A 19116-nucleotide genomic window follows, 5' to 3' on the forward strand; every position below is an offset into this window, starting at 1 on the left:
CGCTACACATCCGTGCAGCTCCGCCAGCTAGCTCCCCAAACGCCTCCTTCCACTGAACTTATCACCACACTAAAAAATTCTCGACTTCTTCTCCGTCCCCGTTACATTCACCGAGGCTCCCACCGCAAGTTCATATACAGTTCCACCGTTATAAACAGTATCCCATCGCTGTGGTCGCACTGCAGTNAACCCCACCCACTCTCCATCCCCGCTGCTCCATCCTTTGAACACCTGGCTTTTAAACTACCCGGCCCTAAACCTCTCATCATTTCAATCATCTACCGCCCCCCCAAACCCAACCCATCATTCCTATCAGATCTCTCAGAATTCATCACTGCACTATCTTCAATCTCACCATCTGTTTTACTCCTCTGCGACTTTAACCTCCACATTGACTCCCCGGACTGCAAAAATGCTATGGACTTTCTGGACCTACTCAACTGCTTTAGCTTCACCCAACACATCAGCTTTCCCACCCACAACCGTGGACACATCTTAGACCTGGTTTGCTCCACTGGCCTCCACATCCATAACATCTCCAGCACCGACCTCTCCATCTCCGACCACCTGGCCATCACACTTATCATTGACATTCCCGCCCCCCAACCCAAACAAGGCTGCACAATAACTTTCCGCAACCTAAAGTCCATCTGCCCAGTCTCTCTCTCCGCCTGCATATCGAACACTCTCTCCGCCCTCACCCTCCCTGCAAATCCAGCCCCCATGGACCTTGTCAACATCTACAACAACACGCTGTCTACCTCCCTTAACCAACTGGCCCCCCTGAAAACCAAAACTGTCACTTTTACTCACTCGGCCCCCTGGTTCACCCCGGAACTCCACAAACTCAAAAAACAACTACGACAACTAGAACGACTACGCAAGAAAACCGGTCTCACAGTACACGCCCTCACATACAAAGATCACATGCAACTCTACAAATCATCACTCAACGAAGCCCGCTCTGTCTACTACTCTGGCATCATTCATTCTGGATCCTCCAACCCACGCACTCTGTTTTCCACCATAAATAAACTCCTCAAACCCCAGGACAACATATCATCTTCATTCACCCCGGAGAAATGCAACAACTTCCTATCTTTTTTCCACTCCAAGATAGAAAGCATCCACAACCAGCTTGCCACCTCCTCTGCCACCTACCCCGACCAGGAACCTCCACTTCCTTCATCCCCTAACCACTGGCTTTCCCTCCTCTCACCCATAGCCACAGCGGACATCTCCAAAATACTCTCCACCATGAAATCATCCACCTCCCCCCTGGACCCCATACCCTCTGACCTCGTCAAAGCCTGTTTCACCTCTCTCGCCCCACTTATCACGGACACCATCAACTCCTCCCTTACCTCTGGCATCGTTCCCCCACCTCTTAAGCTCGCTGCCATCACCCCCCTCCTTAAAAAACCTGGCCTTGACCCCGACGACCCCAACAACTTCAGACCCATTTCCAACCTCCCATTCCTCTCAGAACTACTGGAAAGAGCCGTCGCGACACAACTCAAGCAATACCTCCTCTCCAATAACCTGTATGAAACATTCCAATCCGGCTTCCGAACTCACCACAGCACTGAAACAGCACTACTCAAAGTTACAAACAACATTTTACTCTCCTCTGACTCCGGCTCCCTCACCATTCTCCTCCTCCTCGACCTCAGTGCTGCCTTCAACACCGTCAATCACTCCATCCTCCTCAACCGTCTGAAATCCATTGGCATCATTGACTCCGCCCTCTCCTGGTTCACCTCCTACCTGTCCGAAAGATTCCCCTACATCTCCATCAACAACCACAAATCCCACACCACCCCTGTCTCACATGGAGTCCCTCAAGGCTCAGTGCTTGGCCCGATCCTCTTCATTCTCTACATGCTCCCACTAGGTCACATCATCCGCCGCCATGGTGTTCACTTTCACTGTTATGCCGATGATACCCAGCTTTACATCACCACCACAGCCATTACTCCTGCCATTCTCTCTACCCTCACCGACTGTCTCACCAACATCAAAACCTGGATGAACCACAACTTCCTAAAACTCAACAGCAATAAAACGGAAATTATCATCTTTGGCCCAAAACCCATCCTCCCCACCTCCCAGGACTTCTCACTCTGCATCGATGGTCACTCTGTCACTCCCTCCCCCCTGGTCAGAAACCTTGGCATCATCATGGACCCCACACTCTCCTTCAAGTCACACATCAGCCACGTCACCAAAACATCTTTCTTCCACCTCTGCAACATTGCACGCCTTCGCCCCACTCTCTCCTCCTCAGCCGCCAAAACACTCATCCACGCCTTCAAAACTCGGCTGCCCGACTGCTCAGTCGCTCCCCCTCCAGAGAACACATTACTCTCATCCTCCGTCAGCTTCACTGGCTTCCCATAAAACAACGCATCAACCACAAGATCCTCCTCACCACCTACAAAGCCCTAAACAACCTTGCACCCTCATACCTCACCGATCTCCTCCATCGCCATTCCCCCACTCGCCGCCTCTGCCCCACCGATGCCAACCTTCTCATCCCCATCACCAAGACCAAGTACCGTACCCTGGGGGACAGAGCATTTGCCATCGCCGGCCCTACCCTCTGGAACTCCCTGCCCCTGGCCATCCGGAACTCTGATACACTCCCCTCATTCAAGAGTCAGCTTAAATCCCCTCATTCAAGAGTCAGCTTAAATCCCATCTCTTCAAGACCACCTACTGCACCTAAAAATCCTCCCTCGTCATCCTCCACCCGCTCTTTCTCTTTTAAGTGTTTTGTTTGAGTGTCCTATTTTTGAGTGTTTTGTTTTGAGTACCTGTTTCTGTGCTTATTCTTTGTAAAGCGTCTTTGAGTATTTAGAAAAGCGCTATATAAAACCGATCTATTATTATCATTATTATTATTATTATTAATACTTCTCTAATAATTTTAGAGATGGCCTCAGGTGAGCTGAAGTCTCATCAATGCCAACTATCCGAATGTTGCCTTGTCTCATTCTGCTCTCCATGTCTTCACAGTGGTCTTTAAAAGTTCCCACCCGTCACTCTATAGATTGGTTATGGTGGCTTGTAATGAAGCAACCTCATCTGACTGTGTTGATAGGCTATCCTTCGTATCTTGTATGTCCGCATTCATGTGATCAATATCTGATCGGGTTGCAGTCAGGTTATTTGCAATTTTGCACTGCACTTCTTGTAGCTTTTGGGTTGCTTAAGTCCTCCGCCAGTGCCCTTTTAATTTCTTCCCTTATAATCTTGAAAATATCTCCCCTTAAGGATGATAAAAGGTCTGTCTTAATTTCTTCGGTAGACATGCTTTCAATATCCGCACGTGTCAGCAAGGGCTTGTCCAAGTTACCTGTAGTTTGTGTAATTACCCGTGTAGCTCTTGCAGGCCTCGGGGCGTTACCTCCGTACTTGTATAGTTCTAGCTTTTCCACCATTCAGATCGGCTTTCCTCACATTATCCAACTTGTAATGTCTTCATGGAGGTCTAAATTACGTTTCAAGTAGGTCTTCCTGTAGAAATGGCTGTTTTATTCTGAAAATATTGCTGATCCTGCAAGAGCTCTAAAAAAGACACCTTACTACCCTGCTCACTAGTGTCCCCCTATTGCACGTCTAACATATAATTCATGCTATGAAATACAAATTGAAATACAATGCATCTACATTTGTTTAGGATCAAAAGCCTTAAAATTCCAAGGTCCAATCTGAACAGTTTCCATGAAATGATCCAACTGCTGCAGCCCTTCAGGAATGAGTCCTAAAACCCAAAAATGGGTTACCATTTTATCATCCCTGGTTCCCTGGACTTGAAGTGAGTTAGTTTTTGCTTCAGTATCAGAAATAAGGTCTGTGGTTAATACAAGCTTAAGAGCTTTTTTCTTTCCTCTAGTTTCAACTTGAACAGTCAATGTGCAGTGTTTAACAACATGGGTCTTCTTTCCATAGTTTTGGTCATCAACCCAATACAATGTAGGTCCAGCAGGTAAAGAAACATTAGCAATCCTCCAATTCAACCAAACCTATTTGAAAGAGAAAATGCAGGTGATACTCACCGATTCTGCTGTGACCAACTGTACTTACCACAGTTGTGTGCACACAATTTCATGTATAATCAGGGATAATTACTGACATTTCAGTTTAACATCCAAATAAAGGGGTTTGGATAATCTGGATAAACTGTTACTTTGTTTATAACCTGTCATCATTTGACAGCACGGACATCTTGATTTACTGACTATGTAAAAATATTGCTTAGCTCTCAGATCTCGGCAGTGACTTTGATGAGCACAGTGTTATCATAAGTGACACACATGATGGACCATGACAGTAGCAAAAGTTTTAATTTTCCCATTAAATATAACATACATTAGTAATTTTTCTTTGTTCATAAAGCATTTTTATTTAGGTTTTTTTTGTTTGTTTGTTTTTGTTTTTTGTTGGTATTTCAGGTCCTGACTACATACGGCAGAAGTATACTGAGCCAGTAGATGTGAAGGAGGGTGCTGAGGAGGAGAAACAGGAGAAATCACCATCAGGGAGTCCTCATTTTTACCGGAAAGGCACAACACCCAACCAGTCTCCATCTCAGAGCCCAGGTCCCAGCCCCAGTCCTTCACCCACTGTTATTAAAAAGTCATTTTTCAGCAGTAAAACTTCTGCCAGCATTGCTCCAGCAAAGCCTACTGGGACAGAGAACAAAACCCAAACAGCTGGTTCTTTGACAGCAGGTAAATGACTGGAATGATTTTTAATTTAACTAGCATGTCCCATGAAACGTCCTTCGTCAGCAGTTAACTGTTGTTAAGGTGGTATTATAATTAATAATATCAACAGACAATTGATGTGAAAAAGATTTATCTATCTATCTGTCTATCTATCTATATCTATATGTATATCTATCTATCTATCTATCTATCTATCTATATATATATATATATATATACATTTATTCTCACAATATTATGATTTTGTTCTCAAAATCTAAGGTGTTTCTTTGTTTGTTTTTTGTTCTGTTCTGTTCTGCTCTGCTCTGCTCTGCTCTGCTCTGCTCTGCACTGCTCTGCTCTGCTCTGCTCTGCTCTGCTCTGTTCTGTTCTGTTCTGTTTTGTTTTGAATATGCCCCCATAATCCTCCATTCTGGTATTGGGCACTGAGTGCTGCCAAAAATGCAACTGACCACACAGCAGTACTGTGGCTGAAGGAATACTGTGTTGACACTTATGGAGAACAAAAGCAGCGTCTGTGCTGCTGATGTGCTGCTTTCACTGCACAGCATGTGTAGACACAAGGTAACAGCAACAAGTCCACAACTGCAGTGAATAGCAACAATTTTAGTTGCAACCTGGTGAGCAGCAGATATAGTCAACTATGATTACTGCAGCAACACAGCACCCAACAGTGTTAAGTAACAGACTCAGAAACCAGGCATCTTGAGTACAAAAGTGCAGAAGAGTCACCAATGGTCATCAATATCAGTTAAGTAAGTTTACTCACTGTCACTCTGATAGTGTGGACATTATTAAGAAAGATCTGGCTGCTAATTTTTTTCCCCTGTTGCTCTAGTTTGCATTAGAAATTGAAACACATACATATTATAAGCTTGTGTTCCTTAGTTGCAGTTGGTCACAATTAACTGAGGATCAGCAATAACAGGGCACAAAGCTACCAGCGACCTTTGGCTTGCAATTGTGCAAAGACTGTAAATTTAATGTCTTAGTGTGTCAAATGTATGTTTCTTGTCCACAACATTTAGAACCTGGTGCCCCTTTTAATTTGGCTTTTGTTGTGTATTGTGTTTTTATCTAAGTGTCCTTTATGGATGTGATATGTGTTTAAATGTAGGCCTACCCCCCTTTTAATAGTTGATTTAGCATAAACCAAGGACAAACTTCTGCTTTTGCCTGCAAAAATTAAGTAAAAGGTTTTTTCTATTCTCTTCTATGGACTTTAATCCAAAGTGCTTACATTTTTTGCCTCTTATTTATCCCTCTTGGGTCACATGGTTGAGGAAAAAAACTTGTGGGAATGGTTTTGTTATATGTTCCCTCGGATTCACAATCCATGTCTCAGATTTTGTTTTCTTTACATAGCAGTAAACTGGCACTGTAGATGAGCGCAAACTGCTATCATTTAGCATCATACTGATGTAGCTCTCTAGGGATTTAAGCTTTTATTTATCTTATTTTGACAGTATAACTTGTGAAAACACATTCAATTCAATTCAGTTCAATTTTATTTATAAAGCCCAATATCACAAATCACAGTTTGCCTCAGAGGTTTTTACAGCATACGACATCCCTCTGTCCTTTGGACCCTCACAGCAGATAAGGAAAAACTCCCCCCAAAAAAAACTTTAATGGGGAAAAAAAATTGTAGAAACCTCAGGAAGAGCAACTGAGGAGGGATCCCTCTTCCAGGACGGACAGACGTACAAAAGATGTCGTAAAGAACAGATCAACATTATAAATTAACAGTAATCCGTATGACAAAATGATACAGAAAGAGAGACAGAGACAGAGACAGAGAGAGGCCGAGAGAGATGCAGGACAGACGGTAATGACAGCTTACAACATTAATTTAAGTAATGATATTATAATAATAATTACGGCTAATGTGGTACAATATGTCAGAGGTATGACTAATGATAACAGCAGCAGTAGGAGGCATAAGGCAGGACCACAGCAGCAGCACAACCAAGTCACACAATCCAGACACAGCTGCGATACGAGGTAACCTGCCAGACAGTGGATCACAAAGGCTCCGGAGAAGAAGTCAAGTTAGTGACATGAAGTAATAGGCCGTGAATGTTAGTAAAGAGGTCCTCATGGGTATGACTATTGGAAGTTGATGTGATATTAGTAATATTAGCCTTTATAAACAAAATTGAATTGAATAGAACCTGAAGGGGCAAATTACAAAACTGTTAGCACTGTTTGTGATTTCAAGGGAACAAATAACAAAACCATTCGCACGGATTGTTAAAATCCGTTGGGGCAAATTACAAGACTGTTCGCATGTGATACGATAATCCAACGGAATCAAATTATGAATCCAAAGGGGCAAATTACAAAGCCAGTGGCACAGATCATGGATCTGGGAAAACAAATTACAAAACATTGGCTTGGATTTACACATCAAGTGTTTTTTTTTCTACCATGTGACCCCAGAGGGGCTCTGTATTTTACACATGCACACTCACCGATGCAGCACTGACGTACTGGGCAGACTATCGGGAGTAATTTGGGGCTCACTGTCTTGCCTAAGGGTGCTTCAAAATGCAGACAAGATAGGGAAGATCAAACGGCAAACTCTGTGATTAGTAAACAGTTCACCCTGCCTTCTGAGTCACAGCTGCCCACAACCACCATATGTGTCTGTCCTTTGTTTAATTATTTCTCTTTTTTCCTTTCTTTCACTTGGCAGGCATAACAAAGGCAGCATCAAAACTTTCTCTCAGACAGGAAGTGAGGCAACAGGAGGCTCTTCCAGCTGTCAAACCAGCTGTTACCACAACACTCAGCAGTTACCCCAGCAATGGGCAGATTCACTCCCAGTACCACGGTTACTATGTCAAGGCAGATGTCAAGATTCCGCCTCCAGAGGAACCAAGTAGTGTGGAGGATGACCTTCACCCATCAAGCCTTGCACGCTTGCCGCCACCTGCCAAACAGATTTGGGCGCCAGCTCTAAAATCCCTGCCAGCCCCCAACTTTTCACCAGAGAGCACCAAACCACCAGAACCTCTCAAGCCAAAAAAACAGGAATCAACCAAACCAAAGAGCCTCGCAGAAACCAAGAAAGCTAGTGTGGAAATACCCCCAGAAATTGTAGAAGAGGAATCAGTGAGTTAGATTAAATTACCATTCATGTTTGATTTGGATTCTTGCAGTTTTGAGTTTTTGTGCGGTTTGCTAGGCCCCAGTGTGAATCAAACAATGCCACAATCCTGGTCATATTAAAGCCAGCAGTCTCCAGCTTGTTCCTTTGAAGGAAGAGAGGGCTGTGACTTCACTTTTCTTTGCCTGAATGTGTAATACTTACTAGGGGTCTTATCTGTAAACATTGCATATGCACAAAACAATGCCACATCCCACGCAAAAGTTGTGATCTACAAAAATGGACTTGATGGGAGAAACTTTGATTTATGCTTACCATTCTGTCCTCTGTGTGTATCTGTACACAAATCGACAGATAGCTAACAGGCTTCAAGAGAAAGTCAGAAGCTGGAGTAAAGTTGAATATTCTTTACTGTTGTCTTCATTCTCATGACAATTTTGTAAAACTGAAACAGTACAGAAAGATAACACCAATTACTGAAAGCTATTCAAATAACATTATACAGCCACAGACATAATAATGACAGCTACAAAATTATAACATAAAAATACCGCCTTCAGATATGTAAATAGCTGTACATAACTTGTAAATAATGTAAATAACGTTTGCTAACTTAAGGTGTAAATAAAAACAGTACTAGCATACTTGCAGCAGGAAACCAAATATCCATCATTCACAGCCACAGTGGTTAGCATTGACAATATTCACATGTAAATTACTAAATATTTAAATGAAACATATCATACTGCATTTATACTCAACTATAAACATCAATTCAACTCACAAGCGATCCCTTTCCAAGGCACAACAGAGGGAGGAAACTATCTGGTAGCTGGAGCTGCAAGCTGACCGCATGGCATGAACAACTACTGCACTTCCTGACTATTAATAAAGTTATATACCACAAACTGCCACAAGGTGGTGCTAAAAACAAATGAAATTGAGGCCACAGAATGTGTGCCATGACACTTACGGACATTTTGGAGATGGGAAATTGGCAATGAAGATGATGAGGTGGAAGCCTAATTGTAGAAATCGTCAAATATTTTTTGGTGCACACCATTTTTGGCATTTGTCCATACATACATTTTTAGTATGGATGCAATTTTTAGAAATGAGATCCCTGGTGTCATTTACGATTAACATTAGAGCATCGATACTCTGGGCTCCCCAGGGCATGTGATTGCCAAGCTCTCCCAGTTGAATCACACTGAAAGTAGATTTCCTAACCTTACCAGAAGTGCCTTGTACAGTATATGTGTGATTGTATATGGACACAAATTTGGCAGCACTCTCATGGTTTTGTGGGATTTGGATGAGGTACAGAAAAGAGAGCTCTCTCGTGAGTAGGGCTGATTTGGGAAAATAATTTTAATTTAAACCATTCTCTGTCTGTAGAGTATGGTTATACCAAGAAAAAACACAAACATGTATTGTTTCTATATAGAAATAAGCAGATATAATGATGCTTCTTGTCCCTAAGCATTCTTTTGTAAAAAAAAAAAAAAAAAAATAGCATAGCATTTAGGAAGATACACCATTAGTGCTATACTGACATTTTTTTTTTTTTTAAATTGTGCAATACAGTGACATGGACAGACAGACAAAGTGAGAACAACAAACAACGATATTTGTGGTTTTATGCGCGTGTGTGTGTGCGTGTGTGTATGTGCATGTGTGTATCACTTGACAGTACAACTAACAGTATTAACAGTTGCATTGTTATAAAGATAATTATGATAGTTATGACAATAATGATAGTTATAAAGCTTGATAATAATAACAGTGATAATAATAATAATAGTAACAATAATATAATAAACACTACAGTTAACAGACAGGCAAAAGGACAAAACAATGACAAGAATAGAAATGAATAAACAAACAATCAAACAAGAAATAATAATAATAATAATAATAATAATAAAATAAATAAATAAATAGAAATGCCAAGTTACAGTTTTTGCGATAATAATAATAATAATAATAATAATAACTATAATAATAACAATAATGACAACAGTAATAGTAATGAATAACAATAATAACAATATGGAGGGCGGATGGAGGTGGAGGGGGTCAGAGGTGCAAATCTCATATAAAATTGTTATTTTTATTATTAAAATTTTTTTTTTCCTTTCCTCTCCTCTCCCCTTCCTTTTTTTCTCTTTTTTGTTTTTCCCTTTTCCCCTCTTTTCTTTTTTACGGGATGCCTCAGGCCCCTACCGACCCGCAGGGGACCATCCTGCAGCCCCTAACACCTCCGGGCCCCCCACCCCGTCCCCCGGGTGCCCCAGAGTGCATGTAGCACAACACCTTACCCTACTTCTATATGTATATATATATAATTTTTTTTTTTTTTTTTTTTTAAATAAATTCTTTTAAAAGGTGTGTGTTTTCTAATACATGTAGTGCATTAAAATCAGAGTGTATGTGATGCATTAAAAAAAACAAGGTGGGGGAGTGTCATGAGCTGTGATTTGATTGTTTGTTTTATGTTTCCCCCTTCCTTTTCCTAAACTGGTAAGTAGTGCATTAAAAAAAGGTGATGCGCCACGTGGGAACAGTCCAGGGCAGAAAATCGGGGAAGGGTAGAGGCCAGGAGGAGCGAGGAGACCACAGGCTGTGGTCCAACAAGCAGGGGCCCGAGGCAGAGCCTATGTCTAACGGAAAGTGGCAATAATAATAATAATAATAATAATAATGGTTGTATCCGTTATCCCTCCTCCTCCTCCGAAGACAAAACAAAACAAAACAGTCATCACATTAATAATGTTGTGTCAATAATAATAATAATAATAATAATAATAATAATAATAACAATAAGGTAGTACCTATTTGTATTAATAGTAATATTATGATCTATTGTTGTGATTGGTTCCCAGGCAAAAAGGATGTTGATGAGGTACATGACTGAATTTAATTAAGACTGTAAAAAGTTTATGAGTGGTGACCAGATGGAGAGAGGTACTATTGCAGGGTGGTGGGTGGGAGCGGATAAGTTTTCCATGGATATATGATCGATAAGTTTAAGATAAATTTTTCCATTGTGTGATGTTTGTGTTGTTTTTGGATTTCCAGTTTATGAGGATAGTTTTCTTGGCAATAGTTAAGGCTACAAGGAGTAGTTTAATTTGGTCTGGTGTGTTTAGGTTTGTGACTGATGTGTCGCCGAGTAAACAGAGTGAGGGGGATAAAGGGATGTGGCAGCCCATGAGAGCAGAGAGTGAGTTTGTGACCTTCTTCCAAAACTGTTGTACAGGTGTGCAGTGCCATATTGCGTGGATGTAGGTGTCAGGGTTGTTTTGAGTACAGTTAGTGCAGATTTCTGATGTGGTTTGTGATGTGATTCCCATCTTAAACATTCTCTGCCCAGTGTAGTGAGTTCTGTGGAGTATCTTGTATTGTATGAGTTGTAGATTTGCATTTTTTGTCATGAGATATGTATTGTTGATTGATTTGGTTCCAGAATTCGGCATCAGGTGCAAATGACAGGTCATTTTCCCATTTTGTAGTGGGTATGGCTAGAGTTTTATCAGATATTAAAATTATATTGTACATTTTAGAAAGGAGTCTTTTTGATGAGCAGATATTGATTAAGTCTGAGCTTGATGACGGGAGATCGAGATTGATGGTTGTGATGTTATATGCAGCTTGAATTGATGATTTGAGTTGTAGATATTCCAAAAAGTGGTTGCTCCTGATGCTGAATTCACGGACCAGGTGGGTGAAAGAAACCAGTTTATTGTTTTGAAGATAAAGGAATCACACATTTACAGCACGTAAATGTGTGATTCCTTTATCTGACCATGTGCGGAAGAAAAGTGATTTTTTATTGCTAATAAAGTCGGGGTTATTCCAGATAGGGGTGAATTTAGAAGGTGTCAGAGTGGAGTTAGTAACTTTGTGAAATTTCCACCAGGCTGCCAGAGCTGTTGATATTGTGAGTGATTTGAAACATGAATGGTGTTTAATGGAATGACTGAGAAATGGTAAATCTGAAATTGAGATGTTACAAGCTGTCTATTCTATATCTAACCATACGCTGTCTGATTGGTGAGGGTGAATCCATTTGAATATGTATTGTAGTTGATTTGCTAAGTAGTAGTGAAAGAAAATTGGTGCTGTGAGTTCTCCTTGTGTTTTGGGTTTTTGTAGAGTTGTTAATTTAATTCGTGGTGTTTTGTTTTTCCAGTAAAATTTTGTTATGATTGAGTCTAGTGATTTGAACCAGGAGTGGGTGGGTTCGGTTGGAATCATAGTGAAAAGGTAGTTAATTCTGGGGAGTATTGTCATTTTGACTGTTGCAATTCAGCCTATTATGGAGAGTGGTAGGTTCATCCAGCGAAGAAGTTTATCGGTTATTGTGTTGAGTAGTGGGGTGTGATTAAGACTGAACAGCTCTGACAGCCTAAGGGAAATGTTAATGCCCAGACATGTGATGTAGTCCGTGCGTATAGGAATGTGTGGGGTGTGGGCTGCCACATCCCATCTGTGTAATGGGAGGATTGAGGATTTTTGCCAGTTTATGGAGTAGTTAGAAACACTGGAGAAGTTTTCTATGAGTTTAATTGTTTGTTGTAGTGATAAGTGGGGGGTTTCTAAAAAGAGTAATATGTCATCAGCATGAAGAGTAATTTTATGATGTTGGTTTGGTGTTTGGATTCCTTGAATGTGGGTGTTTTGGTGAATGGCTGCAGCTAGAGGTTCAATAAATATAGTAAAAAGAGATGGAGAGAGTGGGCATCCTTGCCTAGTCCCCCTGTGCAGTGTGAAAGGTTGTGAGGTTAGTCCATTAGTGATAACTGTTGCTGAAGGTGCAGTGTAAAAATTTTTACCCAGTTAATAAATGATTCCCCAAAGCCACATTTTTGCATTGTGGAAATGAGAAATGACCAGTTAACTCTGTCGAAAGCTTTTTCTGCATCTAATGTGATCATGATAGATTTTGCTTGTTGTTGAGATGAGTAGTCCATTATATTAAAAAGTCTGCGTGTGTTGCTGGATGAGTGTCTTCCTTTGATGAAGCCGGTCTGATCAGGATGGATTATGGATGGCATAATTTTTTCAATTCTGTGTGCAAGTGTCTTGGTGATAATTTTCAGATCTACATTGAGGAGCGAGATGGGGCGGTAGCTGGCTGGGTCTGTTGGGTCTTTGTTTGGTTTTAGGAGAAGTGAAATTGTAGCTGTGTTCATGTTAGCTGGTACTCTTGAATTGGTTTTTATTTCAGTTATTACTTTTTTAAAGAGCGGGGCTAGAATGGGCCAGAAGTGTTTGTAGAACTCGGGTCCGGGTGATTTATTGTTTGGCATGAGTTTGAGAGAGGCAGAGAGTTCTTCATCTGTTATTGGTGAGTCAAGCGTAGTTATCTGGTCAGGGCTAAGTTGTGGAAGGTGAATATTGTTAAGAAAAGTGTCAATGTCTTGTTGGTCTGGGTCTTTTTCTGATGAATATAATTTAGGATAAAAATCTTTAAATATGTTATTAATTTCTTCTGGCGATTGTGTTGGCTTCCCTGCTGAGTCCTTAATGGTGGATATTGTTGTTTTTTCTTTGTTTTGTTTGATTTGGTTAGCTAAATATTTACCAGATTTATTGCTGTGGTGAAATTGTTATTGCTGGAGCCTGTGAATTAGGAATAGCGTTTTTTGATTTATGATTTTGTTCAATTGGAATTTGTATTTTCTTAATTCATTCTGTGTTTCTTCTGTTGGATTGTCTGCATTGATGTCCTCAAGATGTTTAATTTTTTGTTCCAGTTCTATTTCTTTTTGTTGATCTTTCTTTTTTTCGTGGGTGGAGAATGAGATTATTATGCCCCTTAGAACAGCTTTACCTGTTTCCCATATTATAGACGGAGATGACTTTGGGGAATCATTTATTTCTAGGAAGGACGCCCACTCTTTTCTAATATAACAATCGAATTCTGGGTCTTTGAGGAGGGATGTGTTGAAGCGCCATCTGGTATTAGGCCTCACTTTATGTTTACTGATTCGATTCCAAGTGAGTGTTACCGGGGTGTGGTCACTGATGATTATGGGGTGGATCTTTGATTCTGAAATGTTGGATACGAGTGTATTGCTGGTAAGAAAAAAGTCAATGCGTGAGGATGTATGGTGAACCGGTGAGAAGAAAGAGTATTGTCTTTTGGATGGATGTTGCAAGTGCCAACTATCGCCAAGACCAAAATCGCTCATGAACTGTTTTATTGTTTCTGTTGATTGCCAGGTGCGTTTATTGTTTGAGGTGTTGCTTCTGTCTATTAATGGGTTAATGACTGTATTGAAATCACCTCCTATGATGATCGGGCAGTCTGAATTAACGGAGATGTAGGAGAAAAAACTATGAAAAAAGGATGGGTCGTCAGTGTTTGGGCCGTAAACATTACCTATTGTGATTGGGCTGTTGTTGATTGATATGTTAATAATAATGAATCTTCCTTCTGGGTCTATGATGGTGGAGTTGTGAATAAATAGAATGTTATACATTTTCCACCTTTTATAACTCCAGACAAAGAGGGGTATCTATTCTGATTAAAAATGACTGTATTGTGATGATTTTATTTTGATATGATCTGATTCGGAAAGATGTGTTTCTTGAAGTAAACATATGTCTGCTTGTAATTTTGTGAGGTGATTAAATATTTGAGTTTTTTTTGCCTGAGAACCAATTCCACGGACATTCCAGGATACAAATTTTAGTGATGACATTTTACAGTGAACGGAATGTCTTAGATATGCGAGCTGATTTTTGTGTGTGTGTGTGTGTGTGTGTGTGTGCATGCGCCTGCATGTATGGTGAGGAAGGGCCAGCAAACAATAAACACAAAACAGAGAAACATATAACGAACAACATAAACAACAACAAAAAGGTGCCAGGTACCAGAGTATAATATTCATCAATGGCGGTAGTGGCAGTGAGACATGAGTGCAAAGATAAAAAGATAGTCTTTAACTGGTATGAAATCTGATATGTCCTCGAATGAGGGGGGGGGGGGGTATGAGAGAGAGAGCGAGGGAGAGAGAGAGCNATTGGCATTATATTAATTTGCAACTGCTACATAGTTTTCCACCATTGCTAATATTAACAAAAACTGAGTAAGTTAGGTCTGACAATGTAAACTAACTACAAATGTAGATCTATTAGGGTCCCCTAATGATAATATTGGCGCCTGTGTACTTAAGCTGCCTCTGCTGATGTTAGCTTCAAAGACTTGCATAACATTTATAATGATAAGCTTAAAGCAATAATATAATGTGCTGAAAGGTTTAAAATATTCCAGCTACCATTTACTATCTGCTAGCTGTTGGTTAATACCTGCCAAGATAGCTGCCACCTGAAAATAACAATGTGATCAGCTAGACTCATCACTCTGATGCTCTTTTTGAACAGCAGAAATACACAGTCCACTCTATCTTTTCAAAAATCACAGTTTGGTTTTTGTGCTAAATCAATCAATCAATCAATCAATCAATTTTATTTATAAAGTCCAATATTACAAATCACAATTTTCCTCAGGGGGCTTTACAGCATCCCTCTGTCCTTTGGACCCTCACAGCGGACAAAAAAAACCCTTAAAGGTAGACAAAAAACAAACAAAACTGTTCCATCTACCTACAGTATGGTTAATTTCTAGATGCTAGACTATGATTACCAGCCATTAAACAACTTTGTTTGATAGCCAGTTGGTGCTGTGCTAGAAGAGTCAGTTCATAGGAGCTTATCTGTTGTAAACAGCTGCTTATGAGGATCATGCATACACCAAATGTGTGTGCCATTTACAATTGTATATGCTGAAGTAGCACAACTTACCAGAACACATAATACAACAGAAACCTTTCTTGTGTCTTCACAGGGTCCGAACTCGATCTTGGTGGCACTAGTGATGCTGTTGAATGTAGGTCTAGCTATCATTTTTGTCCATTTCCTCACCTGACCAAATCTGAACTCAGGTAAGAATTTTTATGAATCGTATGAATACGTATCTCCTTAAACTGTGTTGGTGGTTAGTTTATGAATGACACAGAGATATGTGGATCATTTAAAACACATAAAAGTCTGGTGCATGTTTGAAACTTCTTATCTATATTTTTTGTAAAGTATGTGTGTATTAATTTTATCTGGAGCTACCCACACTGCTATTGTCTCATGAACATGTTTTCACTTTCACACACACACAGCATGGTGTTACTCTGGGAATTATCCCTGCTGTGGCAGTTAATATATACTAAATATTCTGAGAGCTTTGTAAATAATCCCACAGTATGTATTTATTTATACCCTATTCAGACCCCACAGAGACACAGCTTCAACCTGAACATGGTTAAGGTGTCCATTGATACATAGAACTTCAGGCCAAAATGGACTATTGGACATTTTTAAAAGTGTTACATTATGTCTCCACAGAGAATAAATCCTTGCTTCTACCTTCAAAGAAACTGCATGGGCTTTACTGATCTATACAACACAAAGGAGACAAATTAATAAATTATTTTATTTAGTAATCATTCCCAGTTGCTTCCATTTGCAGTTTTTGATGCACTGTGCAGGATATTTCTGAAATTCATACCAAATGTTATGTTCTGTTATGTACTTTCTTCATAGTAGAAAAAAAATAAGATTATTCACCTTAATGCAATTCATGATGGGACGTGCAGCAAAGCAAAATTGGGTTTTTACAGTCTCACATTTTTAATCAGGAAAAGTTTTGCATAAAATGTTAAGTTTCATTGATGGTTACCGGACAGTAATACAATTAACTGCAAAACTGAAATGACAGGAAATACTGTGTGAATAAAAACAGTGTAAGCAGATTAAAAACCAAGGAAGCTATGATAAAATGTGCTTATTATGAAGAAGCTTGGCTTGTTGTATTAAACAGAGGCCTCTGGGCTGTAGACAGAGGATTGTTGAAGCAGATCTGGACCATTAAAGTGTCATATATCATCATGCTGCCGCCTCCATTCAGACCAATTCATTACTGCTGATAAAAAAAAAAACTTACCATTGCATTTAATACCTTCCCTGTCTGAGAGATATGATAACTGCTTATTCATCTACAAAGCCCTTGTGGGTAAATTGGCAGCTTTATAGCTCATCCCTGCCACTGTGGCACTCTGGCGCATACTGAATCAGCTCAAGTGATTGGTTGAGGCTCCAGGAGCCCTGAACCAGAACTGGCCTTAGAACAACTGCCTCTGGTGACTACAGTCATCTCATTCATCTCTTTAACACCATTCCTAATAATGATTTCACCAAGTCTGTACTTTGTTGACTATTAGTTTTCTGTTATTTTTATTTCAGTATTATTTGACTGTTGACCAAGTCTTGCACCCCTTAGTTATTGTTGCTATGCCTGTTAAGCTTTCCATTTTCCACTGACTCATGCAATTCACAATGATAACACTTGCAGATTAATTTTAGACACAAATAAACAAAAACAGATTTCACATTTCTAACCTACAACCATGGTTTTTCCAGCTGACATGATGCTAGCAGTTGAAAACAGCGTTAGCAGACAATGCTGGCAGGTTCCTCATTTGTGGCTAGCTAGGTCATTAAGCTGACATAAGCTCCATGGGTTTGTTGAAAACTTGATTTCCAGTTGTACTTTTAATGCTTCTAGCTAGCTTGTAATTAGGATTGGGCAGTTGTAAAAATGTTTGAACGAGTTTGATATTAAGCCAAATACCAGACTGGACCGGTATACCAAATTTTACCAGTTGTCGCTGCTCCCAAGTGGAACATAATGCACTGTGTCCCAACAACAAAGTGGCAGTCTAGCCCGTTGTATCATGTAACATCAGAGCTCTCTGTCCACACTGAATTAAATATGCACTCCTGTTAGGCCTACTCCATGTTAACAAACTACAAAAATATCAGCTGTTTGCTGGAGATCAGACTGGGGAGTAACCACCTAAAAGATGAGTGAATACTCTATTTGCTTTCTTACTACTTTGTAATTTAACTTTTTTTGAAATAGAAAACACGTTTTATATTGTGATAGTGACTGAAAATGACAATATAGCCAACAGCAAGTAGCCTAGCTTTAAGCTCCCCGGCGATCTTTCTTCAGCCAGCTTCCTTTAAACGAATTTAGTGAAGACTGTAACAGAGTGCATTTGAAATGAAGATCTGCCTTTAATATAAGCCTGTTTCATTTCAAGGCCTGGTTTTCTCTGTAGTTGAGGTAAATAAAGGCTGTTGCCACTGTGTGAGGATTTAAAATGATCATTAAAAAAAACAAACATTTTACTGGATATGTTTGTAGTTGCACTTTCATCCCCACCCCTCACTTTTATCTGTGCATGTAAGACTACTACATAGTAAGTACCTATTTATTTTAAATTCCAAGTCTTGTTATATTAAGAATTGCTTCTGTTCACTTTAATATACCATGTTGCAATACGGCTGCTATCAAAGTTCCTAAATATCATTCCCCAACATCTTTTAATCCCTAACTCTTCTGACCCTGCAGTGGACTCATCCAAACTAGTCGCCCAAGTTGCTAACTCTCCATCACCAAAGAGGCCTTTAAAAAAATGGTGCCCCTCAGAATGGCAGACACGGCCAAAAGAAGGACTGAAAATAGACGAGTGAAGGAAGAGAAGAAGTTGGGGGGGGGTTGGGGGGGGGGGGGGGGTCACATGGAGCAGAGAGAAGGAAATAAGCAGAAAGAAATATGAAACCTCCTCTACCACCCACCTCCCCACCCCCTCTCTCTGGATGGACTGGATGACTGTCTTTGGTGCCCGAGTCCAACTTGGCTGGACTAGTGGTGATTTGTGACTTCACTTAGGGTGCATTGAAAGCTGAAGCAAGCAGTTGCTGGTTGGAGATGGGCCGCTGAGCCCCAACTATGGATTCTCTATCAGGCTTAGAAATAACAGAAGGCCTGGAGAGTTGAATGAATGTGAGTGGGTGTGAGGCCTAGCATCTCTACTGCCTATAAATGCCTGCAATGTGTGTGTCTGTTTGAAGCTCCATTTCCATCCAACTGTTCAGCAGAGTTGAAGCTTTGAAATGCTGCGATAAAAAGTTTGTACGTCGTGTAGCTGAGTGAAAGAGAATTTGTATCCTGAATGATCTACCAGAAGAATGGAGAGTGCCTTTACATTGTTGATTAATAATGGAAAAGTAATTATTGCCAGTGTTGGACATACACCATGTTAATAATTGAACTACCATCAGATAGGCTACCTCCACTTTGGATAAACAATAGCACATTTGCAGGTTGTGGCAATCAGAAAGCCAGTGTTGTACTGTAGT

The 19116-nt window shown here is 40.3% G+C and overlaps 1 protein-coding gene across 1 annotated transcript in view; it reads left to right on the forward strand.

Annotated features, from left to right (window-relative positions):
* The window catches only part of LOC126408970 (junctophilin-1-like), a 130474-nt gene extending 111998 nt beyond the window's left edge, over window positions 1–18476 (forward strand). Inside the window, exons 4-7 of the mRNA XM_050074799.1 lie at window positions 4458–4736; window positions 7432–7850; window positions 15704–15800; window positions 18326–18476. Coding sequence (XP_049930756.1) covers window positions 4458–4736; window positions 7432–7850; window positions 15704–15784 — 779 coding nt within the window. The 3' untranslated portion in view covers window positions 15785–15800; window positions 18326–18476. The remainder of the gene's footprint in view (window positions 1–4457; window positions 4737–7431; window positions 7851–15703; window positions 15801–18325) is intronic.
* The last annotated feature ends 640 nt before the right edge of the window (window positions 18477–19116 follow it).

The sequence above is a fragment of the Epinephelus moara genome, chromosome 21 (assembly GCF_006386435.1).
Source record: "Epinephelus moara isolate mb chromosome 21, YSFRI_EMoa_1.0, whole genome shotgun sequence".
NCBI lineage: Eukaryota > Metazoa > Chordata > Actinopteri > Perciformes > Serranidae > Epinephelus > Epinephelus moara.